The sequence below is a fragment of the Epinephelus moara genome, chromosome 23, assembly GCF_006386435.1.
Source record: "Epinephelus moara isolate mb chromosome 23, YSFRI_EMoa_1.0, whole genome shotgun sequence".
NCBI classification, from domain to species: domain Eukaryota; kingdom Metazoa; phylum Chordata; class Actinopteri; order Perciformes; family Serranidae; genus Epinephelus; species Epinephelus moara.
Window position 1 is genome coordinate 26,621,150 of NC_065528.1, and position 27,518 is coordinate 26,648,667.

The 27,518-nt window shown below is 42.5% G+C and overlaps 2 protein-coding genes across 4 annotated transcripts in view; one reads left to right on the top strand and one right to left on the bottom strand.

Annotated features, from left to right (window-relative positions):
- Positions 1-12,460, bottom strand: part of lin7a (lin-7 homolog A (C. elegans)) — a 66,578-nt gene extending 54,118 nt beyond the window's left edge. For all 3 annotated transcript variants that reach the window (XR_007569406.1, XM_050036781.1, XM_050036782.1), the window contains exon 1: positions 12,377-12,460. Coding sequence is in view for 2 of the 3 variants with exons in the window: in XM_050036781.1 (XP_049892738.1) it covers positions 12,377-12,413 (37 nt within the window). In the remaining variant the exon portion in view is untranslated. The remainder of the gene's footprint in view (positions 1-12,376) is intronic.
- Positions 12,461-25,993: 13,533 nt separating this feature from the next.
- The window catches only part of acss3 (acyl-CoA synthetase short chain family member 3), a 77,009-nt gene continuing 75,484 nt past the window's right edge, over positions 25,994-27,518 (top strand). The window contains exon 1 of the mRNA XM_050036753.1: positions 25,994-26,483. Within this exon, the coding sequence (XP_049892710.1) occupies positions 26,149-26,483 (335 nt within the window). The 5' untranslated portion in view covers positions 25,994-26,148. The remainder of the gene's footprint in view (positions 26,484-27,518) is intronic.

The window sequence follows — 27,518 nt, forward strand, 5'->3', positions numbered from 1 at the left end:
GACCAAATCTATTCTTAAAATACAGTGGAGGGAAATCAAGTTCAGCCCTCGAGTGTTTTCTATTTTGACTTTAATCTCAACCCAGAGACCCGCAGTTTCATGCTCTTGGGGAATCAGTGGGTCCAGATGTGTGCAACATCTGCACAAGTTTTATACATCCACCTCAGTGAGAACTATATCTGCTCAATCTCCACGCTGACAACTGAATATCTGCCAAATTTAGCATATCTGTGAAGCAAACAGACTGTATGCAATTAGGTCATTCTCACTGTGCAGTTTGACAGATTCTTCTCCAAAGGAAGAGAAAAAAGAGCTGATGCTGCTGTATCTAAATGAGGAGGTCTTTTTTTAAAGAACGGTGACACACGAAAAAAGTTTTTCTCTCTCATTATCTGCAAGAGAGAGCTTCAGAAAAAAAACCAAACCAAAGTATCACATTGTGCAAAGGAAAATCATGAGTTGTAATTACAGAGTATCTTTTGACATGTTTGAGGAGTTGTGACACCAGTCAGAATAAATTGTGCACACGCTACATCAAGATACAGTTATAGTGTAATGCACCGCTGCCATATTAAGCAGAGCGATGACACCGGCAGAGATCCCGTCAGCAGTTAATTTCCCTCCGCTATACTTAGGATGAGGGCATTCTCATTAGTGATACTTAACGATTAAATGAGCTAAGTTTAATGCAAGTTTTTTAATTACAAGACTGTCAAGACTTCACTAATACTTTCTCTGAATAAAGTCTCCATTGTGTGCTGACGATAAAATCACAATATTTATGAAGGTTCAGTAATGAACCAAAAAGCAGCATTAATAAATGTGCCTGACAGATTTTCACTGCTGGCTCTTAACTCCACCATTTCGCTCCCAAACCATCAGTTCAAGGTGTTCAAACAGGATTAAAATAGGAGTAAATTTCCCAAAATGTTTTATCCCTTCTCTCTTTTTCGCTTCAGGCTGCAAGGTCCTGAATTGACCTCATGCGGTCCTCAAGTGGGATTATGTTCACTGTACTTACAGGAAAAGCGTGAAGACAACATACAGTTTTGTTGTTGGTTGCCTAGCAACAGTGTTCACTTTCATCACCTGAATGCAAAACGTATAGTGTACTTGACTTCCCGTGTCGAAAATATGACCTCATGACATCAATTTCGAGGCAGTATTCAAACGCAGATGGGAGTTAGGTGGAAACAGGTGAGCCAGCAAAACAGTCAGTGTTAATGGACCTCAACAACCTGGGTTTCTATTGAAGGTTTACTAAATGTTTTAAGCAACTGGGGCAAAAATTCTCATGGCTGTTACAGCTATACGGGCACATACACTGAATGCAACAGCTTCTCCTGTCTGGAGGCTGTGGAAAGGCTTTTCTAAGGTAGAAACAGACAGGAAGGACAGGCTGGTGCGGAACAGCAAAATTCCTGCTAGATGCTAACAGTCAGAGATGGATTATGACAGTATAAAAGCTTCTAATGAAGTAGTTTTCCTTTTAGAAAATGTATTTATACTAGAACAAAGTGACAGCCTCTGGAAGCCAACACACATTGCCAAAAACTGCAGTTCCTCAAATGGCCACTTGAGGCTGAGTCAATCCCCATAGACCTCCATGTTAAAATGCCCAACTTTACAGCAGAAATAAACATGTTTACAGCCTGGTACAAAAACAGTTTGGGTCTCTTGAGCTAACTTCAACATTCATGACAACTGTATGAGGGGTGAATTTCGCAGTAACTCACCAATTTAAAAAATCAGTGGCATGATCACCAAAACATCCAACTGCCTCCATCACCACAAAACCCACAAAAAAGGTACATAAATGTGTCCTTTTAGCTAAATTATTTTTCATTCATTTTCTGTAACTGCTCATCCTGTTAGGGGTTGAGGGGGGGCTGGAGCTGGAGCCTATCCTAGCTGACACTGGGCGAGAGGCGGGGTACACCCTAGACAGGTCGCCAGACTATCACAGGGCTGACACAGAAGCCGCTTTTACACTGCCAGATTTACCGCGAATGTTGGGCCGTTTTACCGGCAAGCTGCGAGCGTTTAGACACACAGTGCCGGATTGGCGAGTTGATCCGAGGCGCCCAACTTTCTGCCTCGTAGGGTAGTCATATTGGCGGAACCTTTTTTTTTTTGTTTTGGTTTAAAAAGACCGAGCTGTTACTGACGCCGCACGTGCGACCCACTAGCGGTGGATAAACAGGAAACAGCTGATAGCAGGAATTAGCGNGCCGGATTGGCGAGTTGATCCGAGGTGCCCAACTTTCCGCCTCGTAGGGTAGTCATATTGGCGGAACCTTTTTTTTTTGTTTTGGTTTAAAAAGACCGAGCTGTTACTGACGCCGCACGTGCGACCCACTGGCGGTGGATAAACAGGAAACAGCTGATAGCAGGAATTAGCGAGCAGCTAGTAGCAAGAGGGAAACACAAACCTGACAGACACTGTAAAGATGAGCAACTGAGGAGACAAAGAATTGCGTGTCCTCCTTGCCCTCGCAAACGAAGAGGCCATTAACCGTCAGATGACGGGGACGGTGAAGAACGGGCCGACTTACGAGAGAATCGCCGAAGGACTGACCAGCCGCGGCTTCCCTCCCACGTCACTGTTTACGTCACACGCTGAGCTACACGTTTTGTTACTTGCTCACGCCCCCCATTGCCCCGAAAAAGGCGCATTCTGTATAAACAAAAGTAGGCAGGTGGCATTTTGCTGCACTCCCTGATTTTGTTTTTATACTGCCAATGCTGAAAAAAGACTGATTGGGCTTTCCTGCAAATTTGCACAATCCCTACCTAAAAGGGGCTATAGAGACATTCATGCTCACATTCACACCTACAGCCAGTTTAGAGTCACCAATTAACCTAATGTGCATGTCTTCGGACTGTGGGAGGAAGCCGGAGTACCTGGAGAAAACCCACGCTGTTACTGGAGGAACAAGCAAACTCAGCACAGAGGAGCTCCGTTCGAACCAGGAACCCTCTAGTTGTGAGACGATAATACTAACCACTGCACCACCATGCTGCCGCTAACTCATTAGCTTATTGGACTTGTCAGAATTTCACGACTTGATTTGTGACTTGCTTGACCTGAGCAATGACCTGATTTATCTCGCTTGACTTAAAGCAGGGACTCAACCTGACTTGCTTGATTCTGACCACAGTAACTTTGGAATTGCTTGAGACTTTAAGGTTAAAACTTGAGACTTGCTTGTAACTTGCAAATGTGTGAATTACCCCCATGGTTGGAGAAAATCGAATACCGTCCCCGATGGAAATCAGTTAGACTGGAGGCAATGTCAGACTTAAGTGTAATAAGTTGACAATTCTGTCTGATATCAGGCAAGCAAAATGTAGTTCCCCCTTGATACGACTAGCTTTAACAACCAAAGAGACCCACGCTTACCTCATCACACACTCAGACTCTGTAGACGCATACAAGAGGTCTTTATAGCTTCTTGTTTTCGATCTATTTTAAAAGAATAATAAAATTCAATGCAGAGAAGAAAGATAGTGTAAAATGACTATAGCTGACATTGTGTGTGGCAGCATACTCTGGAAACTAATTTCCCTGAGCTCCTCTAACATCAGGCTGTGACTAAAAAAGGTCATCCTCATCATTTGCTGATTAGAGAAAAGGCACAGAGCTGAACAAAGCCACAGTGACACGTGATGAAGGCTTCAACGCTCGACAAGGCCCCACAACATTGTTGTGGGGATGTGCTCGCACTGGGCAACGCTCCAGCTTTCTGGTACAATTAGTCACTTTATATCAGTGGCAGAACTGAGCATAATTCATTTCCAGTACTTAGAAATGTCGTTTTGACAAAACTGAAGGGATGTAAATAAACACGCCCAGATCCGAGGCTGAGCTCATTAAACCATGCGGTCGTGATAAATCTCTGAAACCTGAGGATCCTCCTTTCAAATTCTGCTTGAATGACCTTCCTCCACCTCCACTCCTCCACACCTTTGTAGCCTGAGAGATGCTATCTGGGATGCCGTGCATGAATACAATGTCCTGAAAAGGCCTTGCCATCTGCCACCACCACTTTGACCTGGGTGTCCTTGGTGCCCTTGGCAACTCTGCTGCTTATTCCAACCATAATAACTGAAATAATCACTTTCTGAATGAGTGAAATGGGACGACAGGGTTTTACCAAACAATTTATGTCTGTGTCTAACAGAGGTGGGCTGAAATATCAACAACTACGAGTGACGTCAGCTTGTCAGCAACCCTCTAATCCTTCAAATCGCTGGTGTGACTAAGAGCATGTGATGGGAATAAGGTCTGGCCGCAAATCAGTGAACTCGCCATGATCTCTCAGAGGGAAAACAAGGACTGGGGCAGCTGAGTGCAGCACATATTCCTTTCAGTCTATTAAGACAGGAGGCTGTAAACTGTAGTGAGACTCACAAAACCTTGACACACAGGGAAGAAAGCAAAAAGGAGTCGTGCTTAAAGAAGGAGTTCTTTCTGGAGCTGCCATTTTGAAGTGATGTTCAGCAGCCTCACTAAGAAGAATGTACGTAGAGAAACTAGTCTCTATAGAGTCTGTATGACGCAGCTACAAGATTTTGGGCTGTAAACTGTACAGAGACTCACAAACCCTTGACACACAGGGAAGAAAACAAAAAGGAGTTGTACTTAAGGAGTGAGGAAATCAACAGTCAGACAAGAGTCTCGTTAATTTCCAGGGCTGGTACCTGCGGTTATTCCACAGGCTAGTTAATAACATGTCGGGCAGGAAATCCAAAGTGTGGGATCATTTTGAGAAGGTGAAGGACGAACCCAAGGTGATATGTAAACTCATCTTCATTGGTCGACTACAAACATGACGTATCATCTGAAACATGGAAGTAGCTACATGCCCATTAGCCCACAGCGGCATTAACAGGCGGCTCGCTCAGTGTGTGACGTGCACTTGTAGATAAAATATAGGCCTATATTAATGAAGGTTCATTAGTACGGTTTTGTATTTCTCTGTAATGTAGCACAGTGTTAACAATGTTACTGATACTATTCTTTCTCACACCTTCAACTCAAACCACCAAAATATATCATTTAATAATTAAATAAATATCGTAAACATGCAGGTGACTACTCGATAAATTGCCCTAAATGATAAGTATTGGTTGACTAGGAAAATTCTTAGTCGGGGCAGCCCTAGAACCAAAGGAAGGAAAGAAGCCTGGATACTTAACTCACCCGCTTTGATTATCTTCAGCACTCGTCTTGTGGCCTTGTTCCTATGACATAATCACGGCTGTGACGATGTTCAATACCACAGCACAACCTTGAGTATGATATTGCTTAAATAAATTTTGTATTAATCTTTTGGATGGTCTCTGCTGCTATTGTTACTATTTATTGCCAAGGCATTATTAGGTAAATTGCCCACTTATATCTCCAGCCTTCTGTCCTTTCACACAAGCAACTATTGCTCTCATTCATCAAATGGTATTCTTTTAAATGTCCCCAGGGTGCACTCAGAGCTCAGTAAAACTGCTTCCTCTTCTTATGCACCCTGGGTATGGAATGAGCTCCACGATGTTGCTACCTTCGAAGCACTCCCTTCCCTGAACTTTTTTTAAAGTATTTTAAAAACGGCCTTAGAGGAAACATGTTGCTGCTTTTATGGTCCTTGACCCAAGTGGACTGTGTATGGACATCATTGGTTTGGCCTGTGTACCCCTTTTCTCTGACTATGTTTCCCTTGTGGTGCCTAATGTATTGTATGTGTTTAAATATGTGACATATTTTTATTATTTTTACTGCTGTACCTGATTGTGTCGCTGTCTTGACCAGGACTCCCTGCAAGAAGAGATCTTGTATCTCAGTGGCACCTTCCAGGCAAAAAAAAAAAAAATTGCCTTGCTTTCATGATTACAATATTGAATTGTAACCCCTGTATTGTGATACATATTGTATTGCCTAATTCCTACCAGATTTTCCTTTAAAACTAATTTTAGGTAAACTATCAATGCTAGTTGTATTTTGTGTTTTTGCTAGCAATGTGTTATTACGTTATTACATGGAAAAGTCAAATTGCTAAAGATAAATTACAGCTAGGTCAACAGTTAATTAACTGCCAAGAACATTTTTGACCGGTGACGCTGTCGGTCTATACATTCATTTTCATCCTCTTCACTTTATTGCGTTTTGCACCACCTGAATCTGACGAGAGCTGGACAGACATGTGAAACATAGGGCCTACTGCCAATCCTCCAGTCCTCACTGATTAGCTAGCCTTGGCTGCTTTGCACTGCACACCAGCCAGGTAGTGGGAGCTAGCTAGCGGTGCTGCCCATTTGGCGTTTACTGCTACTAACGCCATCCTGACCAAACAGCGTTACTGTGGAAACATTGAGCCCACACTATAGTCTCCCTGCACGTCGCCCTAGTGAGTAAACATCTCAATTTTGAGCCACAAAACCCCTTTAGCATCACTGTCTGTTAGCAACATTAGCAGTGTCAACACAGCTAGAGGTGCTAATGTAGTTAACAATGCTAAGCAGGCTTTTCAACTCAAAATTAAGCTACATATTCACTGAGGCTACCTCAGTGGAGGGTGGCCACTATGTTTCCGCAGCAGCACTGTCCCACCGCTGGGACGATGTTACCATTGGTAATCGCTAATTAGTGGCGCCGCTAGCTACTTTAGCTCCCACTTGACCCAGGTGGTAACAGCGCAGAGCAGCCAAGGCTAACATTAGCTAACCAGTGGAGACCAGAGGGTGGACAGTGGGCACTATGTTTCCGTGTAGTATTGCGGCTAGTTGGCTGTCTGCTAGCCAAGCCAACATGAAATAAAATAAAAGCCAAGACATTTACATCACAAAATATTTAAATGTCGCCAACTCTAAATAGATAGCGCTTTGACGTGTGGTGCTAAAGCTCACCGAGTCAATGGAGTGCTGGACTAAAAGGAGAGGTCTCTTCATGTCAATGAGTTTCAAGCTGTTAAAAGCAAAATTAACCAAAACTGACATCTGTAATTAGGCTACAACACTGAAAGATCTTGTGGTCAGGGATTTAAACACAACACAAATCTTTGCATGTGAATTATAAATTAAAAATCAATACAGTTTTATGATCAAAACAGTATTGCAATACTCAAATGTATTAATATTGTCTTAGCTCATTTAGTTGACATTTCTAGGTGATGTTTAACAGCCTCAAAAGGAGGAATGTACTGTATTGAAACCACCTTTCTTAGACTGAAAAGGTCATCCTCACTATCTGCTGATTAGAGAAAAGGCACAGAGGTGAACAAAGCCACAGTGACACGTGATGAAGGCTTCAACGCTCGACAATGTTGTGGGGATGTGCTCACACTGGGCAACGCTCTAGCTTTCTGGTACAATTAGTCACTTTATATCAGTGACAGAACTGAGCGTAATTCATTTCCAGTTCTTAAAAGCGTTGTTTTGACAAAACTGCAGCGATGTAAATAAACACGCCCAGATCCAAAGCTGAGCTCATCAAACCATGCGGTTGAGGACCCTCCTTTGAAATTCTGCTTGAGCGACATTCCTGTGACTCAGCTCACCTTTCCACTGTGAGAGATGCTCTCTGGGATGCTATGCTAGAGTACAATGTCCTGAAAAGACCTTTTCATCTGCCATCGCCACTTTGACCTGGGTGTCCTTGGCGCCCTTAGCAAATCTGCTGTCAAGTGCCCCTCCAAGACAGTTACTCCAAGAAGCATTTAGTTCTGTATTTAACAAGTGTTGGTTGAGATATCAACAGCTGACGTCAGCTTGTCAGCAACCCTCTAATCCTTCAATCGCTGGTGTGACTGAGAGCATGTGATGGGAATAAGGTCTGGGCGCAAATCAGTGAACTCGCCGTGATCTCTCAGAGGGAAAACAAGGACTGGGGCAGCCGAGTGCAGCACATATTCCTTTCAGTCTATTAAGACAGGAGGCTGTAAATTGTAGTGAGACTCACAAAACCTTGACACACAGGGAAGAAAGCAAAAAGGAGTCGTGCTTAAAGAAGCAAGGAGTTCTTTCTGGAGCTGCCATTTTGAAGTGATGTTCAGCAGCCTCACAGAGAGGAATGCACTGTAGAGAAACTGGCCTCTATGGACCTGAAGATGACGCAGCTACATGATGTTGCACTCTGTGTAAAGAGCACAGTTCAAATATTTCTCAAATTGAAAATGTATCACTTTCATGCCCTTCCAAAGGCTTCACCAGGCTATCACTCTGTCTTTCTACCTGTATAACCAACAGATGAACATCAACTTCAGCGCTGTATTTTGGGCTTTTTAAAGGTCAGTGGATGTGGAGGCAGTCACTAACTGAATCAGAAGTACTGTGGCAGCCCAGTCACCAATAGAAAATGTTGGCTTTGTACATTTCTACAAACCCAAACCTGTTACATCATACCAATATTTTTAAAGTAGCATAGTATATGAGGTGACTTTGTCTCTGGGAGGTGAGAGGATGATGGATGGTTTGACACCTAGGCAAGATGCCTGCCAAGCTGCAGATCCCTGTTCTGAGACTAACACATAACAAAAACAGTTGTATGTTGGTGAGTCACTGCTGTGTTTCCAGTGGCTTTTTAGTCACTGAAGATGGTTGTTTTTTAGCAACCTGTGGTTGTTTTGCTATTGAGGATAGCGCCACGAAAATTGGTTGTTTTTTACCAAGACACTGCTGCTGATAATACCTGAAAAGATGTTTGACAGAGCAGTTTTCTTTGAATCATACACTGTCTAGACACACACAGACGTGCAGGTTACGAGTCCTGATATACACCAGCTGCTAATGTATAACATGCATTTTATTCACAGTAAAGTCATTTCTTCTTTAGGTTGGGTTATTTCTGTCAAACTGATGTTTTTAGCCATGCTAGCAGTGTGATACGAGCCTTGCTGTTGATTGGCTTTTTCAGTTTAGACTTTACCATCTTAACAACTATGCTATTGAATGCATTGGCATGAAATTTTCAGACAAGACAAGACATTCATACTCCCCCAGACGTGAAACATAAGCACTCTTCGTATAGAGCCATCATGAGGTTGACATTCGTGGTTTTGAGTGAAATATATCAACAACTATTGGAGAGAATGTTAAGAACGATGTATAGTAACTTTGGTGATCCCTTAACTTTTGATCTAGCATCATCTGATCAAATTTTCCAATTCATGTGATGACTGGACGGAGATGGACGGTATATTTTGTGGCACATCAACCGAGGTGTCATATTTCCAACACTGTCGATTGGAGCCAATCAGAGCTGGAGCCGATAAATGCCCATGACTACTGCACAGTCATTTGTCCTGGGAGTGAAGGCTGATTGTAACCTTTCCCAGTGGCATAGTGGTAGTTAATGAGGTGGGTGTGCGTCAAGGTAGATGGGAGGAGGAAGTCGGTATACTCTTATTTATTCCAATCAGTTTTTAGCTGATAGGTGAGTATACTGTAAATAGCCAGAAGAGGTAGGTATACGGGCCCGGTCTCCGACGCTTGGGCAGTGACTTGCGGCGTCAGAAACCATCAAAAAAATGCGTTCTTTAACGTCGGCATGATACACAGCCGGTTGCCGTTATAGGTTAACAGCACTCAGCAGCGTCAGGTTGAAATGCAGTGGGACAAGAACGAAAGTTAAGCCAGGGAAAGTCCAACAAACACTGACTTCCACGTGGGGGAGTGGTGTTCACGTCCCATAAGATGATAAAGCCAAACCCTGTTATTTATCCTAAACCTAACCATGTGCTTTTGTTGCCTATACCTAACCACAAACATTTTTGTAAGGATTTCCTGTGAAAACCGAAGTGTTCTTGAAAGAAGACAATGCATGTAACAGGCAGAACTTGACACAGCATCCCAGAACGCCAACAACCAATGTACCCAGGGTACCTTGCACATCATATCTCAACGTGGAAAGTCCATGACCCAACGTCGATATGTGACGAGATCGGGGTGAGAATGTGTTGGGTAGTTGATGTGGTGGGTGTACTTCGGGGTAGATGGGAGTAGGAAGTTGGTACACTGTTATTTATTCCAATGACTTTTTAGCTGATAGGTGGGTATACCCCGTATACCTCTGTATAACCTCCACTATACTTAGGACTTTTCCCATTAAATAAGTTCGTAGTTGTTCGTAGTTGCCACAACTTGCAATTACTACACACACAGACGATCTCTCTTTTCGCAAAGGGGTGAAAATCTAGCTTGCTCATTCTCTGTAAGTTTCTAAAAATACTCCTCGACCAGCAGCAGCCACTGAGATACATCCAGAAGGACCTCTGCTGTCACTATTCCATATCAAAAATTGCTGTCATGTCTGAGACTTGCCTATTTGCAGTTAAATGCCAGCTCCACAGAGAAATGCAGACTGGTTTTTATAAAATATTCAGGGAGGTTCAAACCCATTGTTCTTGATAGAGGATGCTGCTGCTTGCTTATCACAGCCATTTCCTCCGACAATAACAGGAAGGCCAGTGATGTAAGATCTTTTCATCCTGCTGTGACCCAACAAGCCAAGTGGGAGCTCTGGAAACGAGCATCTCTATCCGTTTCCTCCCTGCGTGTGTTTGACAAACTCAGCTGAAGCCTACTCCCAACATGAGACGAGGCTACCTTTTCATTAGCAATTACAGTGTTTTCTCCAAAGTGGCAGCAGCTGAAGGAAAGCGAGCCTGTAAGAGAGCCTGTGTGAAGCTATCATTATTACTGCTCCTGCCATTACAGCTGCCAGCCGCTGACTGGTCGAATTCATGCCACAGCATGCGAATATGGATCAGTCCTCCCCTCCTGCATTCAGGCTGAGGTCACGTCTGAATCTCTGCCCCTGCAAATGACTGCGATCAGATAAGGCTGAACGCTGACATTTTACCAAGATGGAAGACATTCCTCTGAGTGTTTAAAAGCATGTTTATCAGCACGGCTAAGCCTCTTTCTGTAATTCTATAGGATGACTCGCAGAGGCGTGGGTTGTATTGTTTTTCTGATTGCCTGCAATCTGAAACTCATTTCATTAACTCTCCATGATATAGCACTTCTTCACCCCGCAGACTGTGCATCAGTAAAGCTTCACTGCCCACACACATTAAACTTTACTGAAGAGCAAATTGAAATTGAGCACACAGCGGGTCCAAAAAAAAAAAACCCTCTTTATAGCCGAAAATGATCAATTGTGGCTAATTACTTGGATTCCACATAACAAGTGACACCAGTCAGATTAATTCCCACGTAATAATTCATGCTCCCACGAGATTACATGTATTTATAGTCACCTCCTGTGGCTTGGAAGTGACTGGGGAGCTGATGCTAGCTTTACTTGGCACAGAGGAAATAGCTCTCCTCTCTCTATATTTGACAGCATCCATTTCCTATGCAAGGCTTGCGCAATATTACATTTCACCATGGGATATGCATTGGTCTGAATGTAAGGCTGGGAGTTTCTCACTTGTGCGCTAAAAATAGTCACTTTAACAAGAAAGTACGGGGATATAAAGTGAGTCTGTGCTTCATGTATATGGGGCGTTTTGTACTGAAATCTGTCTAAAAGCTCCCAGTGGTATTGCTATGATATTTCTAAGGGGGGCTTTAATGTCTATACAATATGCTAAACTGTGTTACAGCACAGCAGCTCTTTTCTTTAAGAAGGAGAATGAAACATATTATGCAAAACTGGATCCTGGAGGCATTACTACCATATGAATGAGGTCAGGGGATGCACAAATAAGTGTTTAAGTCACATGGTCTGCAATTACACACAGCTCTTAGTAAACACTACCTGTGGTGCATTAGCAGCACAGGCAGGCTGACACCATCACAGTGTGTTATCATGGGCTTTAATTGCAATTTGCGTGCACACAGGATGTTTCCAACAAGTGCAAAAAACACTCCCGTGAAGGCACCAACCTGCCTGGCTTGCACCTGCACAAATCCAAATACAAAAGTTGTCTCGTATATGTCAAAGTGGATGTTGGTGCCAAAGCGCTTCAGCAGCTCAAGCTTTATGTTTACAGATGAAGCGCACAAAAAACAAGCAGTAACGGTGTGATAATACCGAGGAGGTTACATAATATAGATGGGAATGAATGAAACGCGCTGTAAGCGATATACGGATGCCCATCTGTCACATGCATGATGGTGAATTAATGCGATAATTAAACACATGAATCAAGCGCTCCGTTCTGCAAAATGCACGCGCGCAACGGACAGGCTGTTTTTTCTTATTTAGAATAGCGCGAGCTCATGTTGCCTTCAAATGCCGACCCGTTAAAGAACAATCTGTAGGAAATCCAAACACCTGGATCAACCCCGGGTTGCCAGGTCCTTTTGCCCGAAGTTTGACAAAAGGTGCAAAAAGCCGTCAGATGACACAGACATGAGAAAGCTCCGAGCGCCTTACCTCGATCCAGAGAGAGCGGTTGGACCACTGTCGCCATGACTGCTGTTTACTGGAGACTGGAGAGACTACAGAGCTACAGAGCTGCAGCATCACACAGACAGAGAGAGAGGAAGAGAGGGAGGAAGAGAGATGGGGGGGTGGTGGTGCTGGGAGTGGTTGGGAGGGGGATTAATCTACCTCCATCCTCATCATATCTCATAACCTGGCATTGTTTGCACAGGAACAGCAGCTTTGCAAACAAAATAAATAACTAAATGTGCATCTTGTCATATTAAAGCACCACTGTAAAAAGATGTAGCACGATGATGTCTTGACACATCTGCAAGAAAATCATCTCATTTATGTATTTTTTTCCTCACAGAAATTTGATTTCTACCTAAAGACGAGTGAGTGCGTCATCTATAACTGTATCTGTTCAACCAGCTAAATGATTTGTATCTGTACTCGGAATGGGCGGGGCTTATCACAGAAGTGGGTGGAGCTTATGTCAAAGTGGGTTTGGCCTAATCAGAAGTTGTTATTTTAAACTGTAGAGTAACAGATTAAACACAGCTACCAAAATGGGTACAGACAATGACACATTTTACTCGTGCATTATCTGTACCAGTACTAGGCTCAACCCTGTTTCTAACACATGATTAAATTGCTTTTTAAAAGTGATGATACTGCAGCTGAGGCTTTGATTGGATGTCAACAACTATGAAATGATAAACAAAGAGGCACTGATCAATAGAAGCTAAATGCATTGACTTTAGAAAAAAAAATATTTGCCTTGTTTTTCTTAATTAACCGTATTATTATCTCAGAATTCTGAGAAACGTTTCCGTAAAATGTCATGAAATGAAATGCTCTTGTTATTCTGAATAGAGATAATCTCATAAAATCAAATTTTTCGTCTTTAATGTAATTATCTCAGAATTTGAGAAAAGTTTTTATCAAAAGATGTCTGCTCGTGTTTTTTGGAATCAAGATAACAATCTTATAAATTCTCATTTTCCTGAATTAACGGATAATTATCTCAGAATTCTGAGAAATGTTTTGATTTTAAAAAATTGCGGTTTTTTTTCTAAATTAACAGGATTATTGCTTCAGAATTCTGAGTTTTCATCAGAAAAAACTGCTCTTTTTTCCTGAATTAACCAGATAGTAATCTTATAAACTCCGTTTTTTTTAATTTGATGAGATTATCTAAGAATTCCAGAAAAGTTTTCATCAAAAAAAAAGTCTTTTTTTTTGTTTTTTGGAATTAACAAAATAAGAATCTCATTAATTCTCATTTTTCAGAGGTAATGAGATTATTTTCTCAGACTTTGGAGAAAAGTTTACATGAAAGAAAATTAAATTCTTGTTTTTCTTAATTAACAAGATAAAAATCTCAAACTCAAATTTCTCTTATTTAATGAGATTATCTCAGAATTAAAAAAAAGTCTGCTCCTTTTTTTTTAAATAACAGGATAATAATCTCATAAATTATAATTTTCTGAATTAACAAGATTATTATCTCATTAATTTAGAAAAAAATAGAACAGATATTTTTCAATGAAAATTTTTCTCAGAATTCTGAAATAATAATCTCTTAAATTCTGAAAAAAAAAAATATTTATGATGATATCCTGTTCCTGTTTTTTTGTTTGTTTGATTTTGTTTTGTTTTTTGTTTTGTTTTTCTTGAAAACTAATCTATTAATTCAGTAAAATTGAGTGGTCACATGAACCAAGAATGTGGACCCCAGAGTGTAGCATCCACATGTGTTTGCTGATCATCTTGTTTCAAAATGTTGGGCATTAATACGCAGCTATTACAGCCTCCATTCTTCTTGTTTCAGTCTTTCCATATAACTTTGGAGCCGTGCTGCAGGAAATTGCTCTCATTCGACAATTATTCAAAAGTCTGTGGATGTGGGGACCATGTACTTTTGGCCTCACAGTGTATCTCATAAATCAGAGCAGCAGTCAGGACAACTGTTTTATCTCACTTACTGTAACTGATGAATAATAAAGTAACCGTGGAAGGTGTAGGTGTAGGCTGTATATCAGTGTTAGGAGGTGGTGAACTATGTGTAATTAAACAAATACTTTAACTTTATTTTGCAGTAGTGTAGTACCAACTACGCTATTGAAACTACAGAAGGCCATAAAAGGAAAATAATATTCTTTTATTTTATTTTACCATAGCTTCTCTGCTGTGATTGAACCCTCTTTGACCACAGTGAGTCAGTTCAGAGAAGTTGTGGCTATTTTAGAAGTTACCTGGCTAACTGAGTCATCCTGCTTGATGCAATACCTCCACCTCTGCTTTCTGAAGGCAGCTGTCTGACTGATGGAGCTTGAATACAAAACCAAAGCTGACATTCCCACACTTTCCCATCAACAGTGGGGTATTTTATTTTTTTGGTTTATGATTTGTAAACTTGTGACTTGTGGCATGTGACTTTTTTGCAAAGACTGTAAAAAAAAAATGGACGTAGCTACCATGACGTCACCCACTGGTTTGTGGTTTTCTGTTTTGACGCCTTAAGTTCGACGTTTCGGCTGTCGCCATTTTGTTTTTTTGGAGCCATAAGCGACCATATTTGGGCAAGAGGCTGGCACTGTGGAGGAGCAAGGGATGGATCTAACTGAGAAGCCGAGGACACTGTCTGAAGACATCTTGTCACTTGAAATAACTTAAAGCCTTAATGAAACTTAAATGGGTGAGTCTCGTAAAAAACCCACACATTCTCACTCCGACCTCGCCGCATTTCGACGTTTGGTCAAGGACTTTCCACAATGAGATATAACGTGAAAGGTACCCTGGTGACTTTCTGGGACACCATGTCAAGTTCTGCCTGTTACATGCATTGTCTGTTTTCAAAATACACTTCTGTTTTCACAGGAAATTTACCGTTTACATACTGTCTCTTTCAAAATAAAGGCACTACGTCAGCTTTACACTGCAAATGTACATTGTTGTGTTTTTTCCTTCAACAACAAATGCACATGGTTGGGTTTAGGAAAAACGAACAGGCTTTGGCATTATAAACGTATGGGACACAACCACTGCTCTCCCAGGTGAAAGTCAGTGTTTTTTGGACCCATTCTCCATCCCTCCCATCCACCCTACTCTGACTTTCACCGTCTGAACTTACGTTCTTGTCCCGCCACGTTTCCTCCTGACGCCACCGAGTAACGTCAAACTAAAGCAGCGACCGGCCGCGTATCATGCAGACGTTAAAGGATGTTTTTTTCGTCAATGTCTGACACCGCAAGTCACTGCCCAAGCGCTGGATTGGAGTGAGACTAGGTGGTTTTCAATATAGGGGTTACATGATGATTAGTCTCTATATACAGACTCTACATTCAGTGAATGTAGAGTCTGTAGGCAAACCCCGGAGATCTTGCCTCCGGAAGAAGAGCGGAAGAGCCCTGGTTTCTGGTTGTAGGCTGTTTGTAGTCCGCGTGATATTGACCAATCACGTTTGAGCCGGCTGCAGTTGTTGCCAGGTTAAACGGTCCGTGCGGTAAACTAACGAGGCGGAACATAATTGGCGTCACTGCAAACTCTGAATCCATCGCAGTGGTTCAGCATATTTACTTATATATAAACGGAAGTCGGAAACGGAAATTCGCTTCCTCCACCCAAATCAAACCAGAATGCCAAAAAATCAGGGGTTTGTCCCCAGAGGCTGTATCGCCGTCTGCCGGAAGTCAGACGCCGAATACAGCCGATGGGCTCCGAGAATGCATGAGGATTGACTGGCTTCTGGAGCCAGCCTCAAGTGGCCATTTGAGGAACTGCAGTTTTTAGCATTGCAGTGCTGGCTTCATTTTTCAGCCTTGGAGGTTGCCACTTTTCGTAGTACATTTTGACATGATTTCATATCACATGCACATTGTCAGTGTGATCAACTTTTAACGAACTTCTTCCAGTGTGGAGTGTTACTAGCTTGCAAAGCAGCTTCCTGACCACGGCATACTTTGTATATTTACACGACTTAATCTACAGTTTGTATTCTGCATACCTGGGTAATGTCTTGAGTAATGTCATAAGACTTTTACAGGTGTAAAAACCTATGGATGCTGTTTGTGAGGAAATCTTGAGTGGGTGTGTTTCTGCATGTGATTATCGACACCCCTTCAACACAGCTGTGGGCTATCATGCAATTATGGGCAATATTTAAGCACTGTGTCACTTTATGAGTGTTGATATGTCTGAAGAAGGACCCTTGTCACTAAAACATTGAATCTTTTTAAATAAATTAGTGCAGAGATGATAAGTGGCAGCAGAAATGGACTTGGACTGGATCTTAGAGGGCATTGATTCCCTGCACCATAAAGGAGACAAGCTACAGCTATTTCTACATTTGGCTTCACCAATCACATAGGTCAAACCAGTGGCCCTTAGCCTCTAACTCATATACTGTACATGTGTGTCTCTGTGCCTGCATGTGTAAACGCTTAGCCGCGTATGATCCATTCATCCGCTGCACTTCAGAGATCAGCTGATTGCGACCACGCTCGCCATTAAGGTTTATTGTGAAGCGCTGAGCCATGTTATCTCCTCTCCTGGATACATGCGCTGCATGCAGCCTGATAAGGACTGAATGATGGTTGTGAACCTTTGTCGAAGGGCTTAAGGATTAATCCTCATGTTTATGTGCTACCACAGAACAGAGCCAAACCACTGACTCTCTTCATCTACTGTAGATCTGCTGCCTAATGGTGCCTGCTGCTGCTGTGGCATATCTCATACCTGGACAGTCATTGCACTCGACAGAAGCAGTGCTCAACAAAAACAAGTAGCAAATCCCTGGTTAGGGGGGCACGTGAAGGCAGCCCGGGGAGTCACATGGCTCACAAACCGTGACTCCGCCATGACAAATGCAAGCTGTAAACACGAATACACACCTGAGGCGAGGACCAATATTTAAGCTTCCATGTGCACAGCTGTTCAGAGCAGAATCCACAGTTCATACAGACACTGGAATCATTTGAATCTCATTTATCTTGCTGGCATGAAAAATCACTTTAGCCTATACCCATTTGGGAAGCAATTACCTCACTCCTCACCTCACTTTGCTTCATATTGGCAGCTATGCAGTAATCCAAGGATGCTATTTTTTTTTTTTTTTAATGTCATATCGACCTGTTTCTGCTGATTTCAGTTAGATTCAGTTTTCACCCTCAGGGAATATTCTGTCATCGTAATCAGCTCGCTTTTTGATTGAAACTGCTACTAAACCTAATCACACAGTCCATATGTGCTGGTGAATTCCAGCCACCCACAGTCCCACCCAGCTGCATGCAGATGTAAACTGGTGCTAAGTGGTGGGCTGGACGGACGGATAGGGATGCTGACGGCTTAGAGAGCGCACGGAAAGAGGGCAGAGGGAGATTACAGGCTCCCGCCCATATGGGCTGGAATACAGTTATGCTTTTTTTTTTTTTTTTTTTTTTTTAAGAGGTGGGATTACGCTGCAGCGCTCTTAAAGCTCTTAACTACAAGTGAATTGATTTCTGAAAGGTCTCCACTCCCACAGATGGAGCGGGAGGCCATGTCCACAAGGCAAATACAGACCACCAGACTGAAGTGTGTTTGACTATCAGGTTAAAGATCATAACATTCAGACAGTGTCAGAAGGTTTGTGTGCACCAATCTCTATCAGGACTGGTGCTAAATAAATTCAACATGTCATTAAAGGTTCAACATTTTGGAAAATCACTTTCTCACCCAGTGTTAGATAAGAAGATCAGAACCACTCTCATGTCTGTATGGTACCCTGTGTGGCGATATCAGTCGTCACAGTGTCTGCCCTCTCTCCAATATAATGGGACTAGATGGCACTCGTATTATGGTGCACTGCCAGAGCTCTACAAAATGACCTCCAGCAGGCTACTGGTGTGCATGTTTCTGACCACACTGTCAGAAACAGATTCCATGAGGGTGGCATGAGGGCCTGACGTCCTCTAGTGGGACCTGTAGCTTGACCGGCATTCACCAGAGAACACTAGAATTGGCAGGTCCGCCATTGGCGCCCCGTTCTCTTCACAGATTAGAGCAGGTTCACACTGAGCACATGTGACAGGCCTGAAAGAGTCTGGAGACGCCATTGTGAACGTTATGTTGCCTGTAACATCATCCAGCATGACCGGTTTGGCAGTGGGTCAGTGATGGTCTGGGGAGGCATATCCTTGGAGAGTCGCACAGACCTCCATGTCATAGCCAACAGCCTGGTGCAGTTAGCCTTGGGTTTCTCCTGGTTCAGCGGGCCCTGGGTTCCTCCTTGTGCAGCGGGCCCTGGGTTCCTCCTGGTGCAGTGGGCCCTGGGTTCCTCCTGGTGCAGTGGGCCCTGGGTTCCTCCTGGTGCAGCTGGTCCTGGGTTCCTCCTGGTGCAGCAGGCCCTGGGTTCCTCCTGGTGCAGCACAATGCCCGACCTCATGTGGCCAGAGTGTGTAGGCAGTTCCTGGATGTTGAAGGCATTGATGCCATTGACTGGTCCTCTCATTCCCCTGACCTAAATCCAATTGAGCACCTATGGGACGTTATGTATCGGTGCATCCAATGCCACCAAGTACCGCCACAGACTGTCCAGGAGCTCACTGATGCCCTGATCCAAGTCTGGGAGGAGATCCCCCAGGACACCATGCACTGACTCATTAGGAACATGCCAAGACGTTGTCAGGAGTGCATACAGGCATACGGGGACCATATGCACTGAGTCATAGCCCTTTGGATGGCTGGATCTGGCCCTCGGGCCGTATGTTTGACACCCCTGCTCTAATCCATCTGCTACATTTACTGTAATCTGTATGGCAAGTAACACTGGGAAAAACATAAGAAATTTTCCTGGTGACCTGATATAATCTCAGAAATAATGTCTTTACTGTATGTAATAGTTTGAGTATGAAGGCGTGCTGCATGATGTGACAGGCTGCTTTCCCACAGCTGCTCTGCTGTTTATTACCAGGCTCCATCACGCAGCTGCTGACAGATAATGAAAGTAGATCATCATGTAAACATGAGGGAGATACAGTTAGCTGATAGACATCTTAAAAATAGTATTTATTTTCTTTCAAGGCACGTCAAAAAACAGATATACAGTTTTCTTTACAGGAGCAACTGAGGGAAGTGTCTCCATGATGATGTTGTTTCACTTGTCAAAGCTGTCAACTCGTAGCTGACTTTTATTTGTAACCGAAGCAACTTTGGGATTAAACGTCTCACTCATGGGCGCCACAGAGCTGAGAGCCTGCAACACTGATTTCCATACCATGCATTTGCCATGGGATTAACCTTTAACACAGCTTTCCTCTGACCATTAGGCGACTGACGCCCCCTTCAGGGAAACAGCGCACAGTCACTTTGTCATATGGAAATAATACATGACATTAAAGTAATGACATTACAAAGTAGTTCCCTTTGCGTAAGTGATTTCATCTCATTTCATCTGAAATGCTATGAGGAGCATATTGTCCCCTGAGACACATTATTGCACAGCATGAAATGAGGACATTCATTGCTGCTCTCTGTTTATTTGGCATTTTAGCTGCTCATAGAGTGACGGTAAAAGAAATATTAAGACATCTATATTGAGCTAAACACTTAAAAAACCCTTCTTGTCTTCATCTCCTGCTTTGACTGGCATTACATACGAGAATAATCAATAACAAAGTGTCCCTAGTATTTTGCATGGTCAATATTAGGCAGAATCACTCAGCTGTAATAATCCGTAATGATGTATCAGTTATTCTAAACTATGAATAATGTTGACTGAAATCATTCACAAGCCTCTACGCCAACTGCCGCATCCAAAACCCATTCAAAATGCAAAACAGCAATCATTATCTTCAGACTAATTCTATTATAAATCCATATTCAGACACTCTACGGGTAAAAAAAAACATGGTGCTTGGAGATTAATCATTTGTAGATAAACTCTGGTAATTTGCCTCTAACTGTTTCTGAAGGGCAGCCGACTGATTTCTGCTTCAAAAGATTCGCACTCATTACATCAAATCACAGAAGAGGGCAAGATGGAGGGGCCGTAATGAGCCATCTTGGACTCTGGTTTGGGTCTGATTGCAAGCAGCTATTAGTTAGTGTTCTCTCCAAGCACATCCGGTGCCAGAGAAAGAAAGAATGATATGTATTCTGCCAACAGCATCTGCACTGTTATTAAAAAAAAGTTATAGCAGAGCCTGGGGGAGGAGTGATTTAGTGAGACGTTTTGGCCGGACAAATTACAGCATGAGAGGAGAAGTGAGGCATCTTTCCTCATCAAAGTTTGATTGTAGTTATATCCTACGTGAATATAGATTGTATTTTATATGCTCTGCTGAAATGTGATGAGATTTAAAAACAAGCGCAGGTCATGGATGGATTACTGAACGGGCCTATCAGGCATAGCTCCAGGGATCCAGAGTGTCAGGGTTCCCCCCTAGCCTTTACCTGCAAAATGTCACTTAAATTAACACATACTGACCAGCAAGCCTCAAACTGAATACAGGTGACACAAAAAGACTGCAAAGACAGACAAAAGTCCAAAAGAGACACAAAACAATCACAAAGTAACACAAAATGATTACAGACACGAAAAGACTACAAAAAGAAACAAAACAACTACAAAGACACTCAAAACGACAACAAAAAAGCCCCACAAAATTACTACAGAGACACAAAATGATTACAAATAGACACAAAATGACCTCAAAGAAGCACAAAACGACTACAGAGACACAAAACAACCACAGTGAGATATGAAGTGGCCACAAAGAGATACAAAATGACTGCAAGAGAGACACAAACAGCCACAAACGGACACAAAACGACTACAAAAAGATGCAAAACAACTACAAAGAGACACAAAACAACTACAGACAAACATGAAATTACCCCAAAAATACACAAAACACACACAAAGATACAGAAAATGCCCTCAAAGAGACACAAACAACTAGGAGCAGACACAAAACAAACACAATGAAATATGAAGTGAGCTCAAAGAGTCACAAAATGACTACAAGGAGACACAAAACAACCACAAAGAGACACAAAACAACCATAAGGAGACAAAAAACAACCACAAAGAGACATGAAGTGACCTCAAAAAGACACAAAATCACTAAGAGGGACACATAACAACCACAGAGACATGAAATGACTACAAATAGACACAAAATTACCACAAAGAGACACAAAATGCCTTCAAAGAGACACAAAACAACCACAAGGAGACACAAAATTACGTCAAAGAGATGAACAAAAAAGACAATATTGCTGTCAAACAGACGCGCAACAACTACATAAAGTCACAAAACAACTACAAGGAGACTGGAAACGACCAAAAAAGACACACAATTACACCATAAAGACAGCATGACTACAAAGGCATGCAAAGTCTGTGTGTTTTGCTCTTATGTAGCAGAGGTGGTGGGGGGCCTCTGCATGTTTGTGCCCAGGGGCCCATTATCTTATAATCCACCCATGGCACAGGCTCATCAGATCCAAAACAATCCACAGGATAACACTGGAATGTGAGGGTTTAAAAAAAAAAGCCTTCATCAATAATTCAGAATATGTAAAATGTAGATGATAACATAACATTTGTGTTTATAAATGATATATTCACTTCTCTGTTTATTTTCCCTGGGAACCACTGCTAAACTAACAAGGTGTTTGTCTGAGTTCTTTTACATTTACACATTCAGTGAGAAATGTTACGAGCCCAGTAGCTGCGAGGCAGTGCACTGCGTTTCCTGGAAAAGTGCATGCTGCTTCCAGGACTGTCTAATGGAAAACACTGCTCCGCTCATATAAATAGAAACAGATGACCCTGAAATATCACATGGATGAGTTACTCAACCAGGGGCACCAGTGTGCAGGGGTCACGTCCAGGGGGTCAGTCGGATTATGGGTATTTACCCGCAGCTTGGATGATGGCAGTGACGAAAGAGATGTACACAGCACCATCTGAGAGCAGACAGAGCTGCTGCTGCTGCTGCCGTGTGGCGTGACAGGATTGCACAAGCTGCCGCTGTGATGACACCAGAACGAGTGACTCAGCTAAACGAGAGATTTTTATAGAATTTGATTCCATACAATAAACTCAGCCATGTTCATAAATATCCTCCAACAAGCCCCTGGAAGCGTTCCCTGATCAGTTTAATCAGAGGTATTTGCATTCTTAACAAGAGGGTTGTTATTGATGCCACCCTGAGGACCATGAGAATTTAATGCTGCTGCTAGTAAACAAAGATTTGCCATGATAATGAGCTGCAAGCGTTCACAAATAAATATCAATTATTTCTTCTTGTTTTCATCATAAAAGGCTGAACTGCTACTCCTGAGAAATGTTTTGGGAATTGTGTGGAGCTCAAAACTATGATGCTGAGATCAGGTTGTAAGCAGAATCCCAAAATAATACATGCAAACATTACGGTGAGTTCAGGGGATGTGGGACATCAGATAAACACTGTTATTAAATTTAAAGGTCCCATATCGTGAAAGTCAGATTTCCATGTCTTTTTAAAGGTAAAGCAGGTATAAGTGCCTTATAAATACTGTGAAAGTATCAAAACACAGAGAAACACACAGAGCTCATAATCAGAAACTGTGCCTGTAAAAGAGCCGTCAAGATTTCTGTGAATTTGTGATGTCACAAGTCTACTATGTAGACTGTTTGAAACCTCAACAATCTAATTTGGTTCTTTTGTGTTTCTTGTTGGAATGTTTTGCGGTGTATGTGGATGACATCAGCTGACAGGAAGTAAACATGGACCCAAGCTGTTGCCAAATGGCCTATAAAGATAAAAATTTATTACAGGTATATAAAAGCAGACAGTATGAGAACCAATAGCTGTGTCTCAATTCAGGGGCTGCAGCCTTTGAAGGCTGCATTTGAAGACCGATTGCGTCACATCGGCGCGACCCAGGCTGTCCCATTTCAAATGCGGCAGAGAAATCAGGCCATCTATCCCAGAATTTGGAGGATGCAACGCATGAATCCTTCGTGGCCCCGCCTATCCCAAGATGCATTGTGTGCCGGTGACGTAAGTTAACTAACAGTTAACAGTATGATTAGCTAAAAGCACACAGCTTAGACAATCTTAATCTAAAAAGCTTTCCTGAAAACGGTCCAACGATCAGCCTGAAATATATCAAACGGTGGTGTCTCCGGCAGTGACTCCTCAAGTATATATATATATAATAACAATCTCTGGGTCCATGATTTAGGGCTAACTAACTTACTAGTTTGCTCCTTCTTTTGTCAAGTGCAGCTTGTTGTTAGGAAGCAGAGATGCCAAAGGGGCGGGGCGAGAACAACTGGTGATGCAACCAGGAAACCCTCCGCAGACCAGACCGTCTCATTTTGGAAACCATACGGTTTGGCTGAAAGGACATAGACTGCCGACATCAACTGCAAAGGCCACATCCTTAAACGGACCCAGCTAATGTGTTTTTGAACATTAAAGATAAAATACAAACCTGAATATGAGACCCTTAAATTGTTGGCACTACACAACGGCTGCATCCATCCTGCGATGTCTACCCTCTGGACTTGCAGACTGAGCCCTTGCAAACTTCAGTTGCTCGTAGTGTGACGTATTTATCATCATCGCATAAAGTCTGCGAGGGCAGAGACTGCAAGCGCCTGATGGACAGGCCTCCAGACTGTTTTACTTGTTGCCGTGGAAACATCCAGCAATTGCTGCTGCCATATTTATATATATGTCATATGAGTTGATGAACAGTGCCTACTCATCTGTCTCTGCAGATAACAAGATATAAATCCCATGTACAGTGCAGAGTTTTCTGTGACAGAACAAAAATGTATTAACGTCTCAATATAACATACAGGCTACATGTGTTCAAAACAGAAATGTTTGTAACTAAGGACAGGACTATAACTCAATAAACTGGGCATTACTGACATTAGAAACCTTCTTTTTTTTTTTTTTTTTGTCGGCCAATTTTTTAGCCTATTTCGCTGCACAGCCTGATGAATAATAAAATGTATTTCAATCCCTCTACAGCCTGGACTTAAACATATCTCTGTATCATGATGTGGTTGAATATTATTTATGGCCTACACAATTCAAGGAACATTTTAATAGACCTAACTATCAATAACTACTTTACACATTCATATGGTTTGTCTTTTTCGGCAGTTCAAAAACTCACAGTGTCACGTCCATATTGCAATGGGTATTAAATCAGAGAGGTCTGCTGAAGTCTGCACCCCAGGTGGACTCTGGAAGTCTGCAGAAAGTCTGCTTTAGGCCCCTTGTGCACTGGATGAACTGTAGCTTTGGACTTCCTGAGAAAGTGCCCGCAATGTCCACGAGTCTGGAGTCTAGACTTGTAGACTGAGCACTTGTGGACTCCAGTCGTACGCGCTGTGACGTGTTCACCGTCATTACGTACAGTCTGTTGGGGCAGAGACTGCAAGCCGCTGATAAGACAGCCCTCGAGACTGTTTTACTCGTTGCCATGGAAAAGTTGGAGTGACAGTTACAGTCATTGTAACTGCTGTCAGATTCATTCTGCTCATCTGTCCCTGGAGATAACAAGATATAAATAAAGTTCTGTATAACATATAGACTGCAGACACTTTAGCCCTTATAGTTGGCAATACCCTGCGCAAGGGTGCAGAAATACAATGCATTTTGGTTCCCTTCCATAGCCTATATTACTGTGTATTTCTGTATCATGATGTTGTAGAATATTATTTCTGACCTACACGATTTCAAGTATTGTTTTAATAGTCTGCACCCCAAGTGGACTCTCTGGAAGTCTGCAGAAAGCTTGTGGACTGGATGAATTGTGGATTTGGACACCATTTCAGACATTTGTGCCAAATGTCCGGACTTCACCGCACTTGCAGATTAGTGGACTTGACAGGTGTGTCCCTGCGAAGTTTGGGAGTGCTAAGGGCTGTCCAAACTCACAATCAAACCATTCAACCCATGCCTCAAGCGGACTTTACTCGGCCTCTTACACTTTACCATAAAAAAAACCACGACTACAGTTTTATAGAGGCTAGAGAGGTGTAGATTTGATCCTAAATACAATGTAGCGTTTAAGATGTTAACGTCTGCATGACAATATTAAATGTATGTCTTCCTCTGAACAGTTTACAAACCTCAGGGTAGTCGCTCTTGCCATGTCACCTTGGGTTGGATTGGTCTGACATTATCAAAGTGGGCATGGTCTGCCTTTACCAGAAGTCTGTGCATTGCAAGCACATGGTGAGTGCAGTGTCTCACCTTATCAAACAAGCTGTCCCACACAACCTGAACATGCTGCTGAGTGACAGAGGGGCAGTCATGGTGTGTTTGGAGGCACAAAGCTTCAAAAAATTGTGTTTTCTCATTTTATTCCAACATAAAAAGACTTAAGATGATTTATAGGGTGAGTTTTTATGTAGATCTGCTGAAGCATAAACAAAAAAGTGTCCCACATGACCTGAATTCATCCTATTTCTTTTGTTAAAAGCATCCTTTACATATTTGTGCAGGAATACTTTGTGCGGTTTATAATGCGGTTTGCAGTAATACCAGTTTATGTGTTGTGTAACAGTTTTGTGGCTCAGAGCTCCTCCTGCAATAAACCACATCCAGTTCAGAGTTCGCATTCCTTGAGTGCATTGCAAAGATCTCTGCAGGAGCCTTCTCTCCCCTGACGTGGCCTCAGATGACGTCGCTCAGAGTCGAGCCGTAGAAGGGTTCCTCACCTGCAGGAAAACACCGAAGAAACGTGGGAAGTTTCCCCATTCAGGAACAACTCCAGCTGCGATGCATTTCCAAATCAAACACCTACTGCGGCTGAATCAGTGCGCGTCAGTTCAGCGCGAGAGGAGCCTCGGGACGAAACTGTGGACTGTCTCAGCTGCAGCTCAACAACAACAACGTGGTGTGAGAGCTGCAGGGTCGCATGCATCTGCAGACCTGAACAAGTATTTCGCCCTGCAGTGCTGCAGAAAGTATGCATCCGACACCGCGTACAGCCGAGCCTTCGCCTCGGCCAGGGACAACCCCGAGACTTTCTGGGGTGAGATGGGACTGGATATTAACTGGTTTGAGCCGTGGACTAAAACTTTGCACGTTGAGGATCCAGTGTTTCCAAACTGGTAGGTTTCAGTGTTGCAAGCGAGCAACACGGCAAGGAACAGTTTCAGTGCAACACTTCAAAATGACACGTGTTTGCGTCCAAAAAAACACAGTAAATACATGAAACATTTTCAGAAGTCAAATTATCACCCTGAAATATTAACATTTTCATTGTAAAATCACTGAACACAATGTCAGTAAGCTCTATAGACATGAGGCATGACTGTTACATAATCACCAAAATGTCTTTTGACAACAAAATGTGGAGTTAAAGAAGCTTATGTGGAGCCTTGTTTTATTTACATAGGCTCTTAGATAGAAATTATAGTAAATCTGTTATCCTGCAAAAATACACACCTCACTTAGGAGAAGATGCAGGTTGTATATTTCCAGATCACTAATATTCTGCCCCCTGAGCAAAGATACATTAACTAGACATGTGAGAAATGTCACTTCTGGTTATTAAACTACAATTTAACAAAAACCTAGACGTAGTCAAACAAAAAGAGGTGGCATTTTCCATTTGTTTTGTTGTGTGAAAGAAAAACTTGCACACATTAAATGAAAAATATGAAGTAATAATTTAAAAAGTGACAGGTGAGTCCTACAGGACAACATATCAGTATGTCAGTTCTGCATCTTTAAAGGGTAACTTCAGTGTTTTCAACCTGGACCCTACTTTGTTACGTTTTTGTGTCTAAGTGAGTAATGAGTGCAATATCTTTTGAAATTGGTCCAGTATTGGGTGACACCGCTGCAGGGTAGAGCCGCAAAAACAGGCTGCAATGTAACCACTTGGGGCAATTGTGCACCATTTACTTACAGGTTCACACAATCGAATACAAGTTCATTTGCCCCCAAAGTGCGGTTCATTTGGGCAGGTGTGAACACAGCAATCACACTGTGATGTCCACCACCTCTTCAAGACGGTCTCGGCCCGTTACAAACAAACTCTGGTGCGGTTCGTTTGTGGTGAGAACGTGTTCCGACCTGGATCTGAACCAACTGCAGTCACATGACACATTGTTTGGGTTAAACATGAGCATGTTACAGTC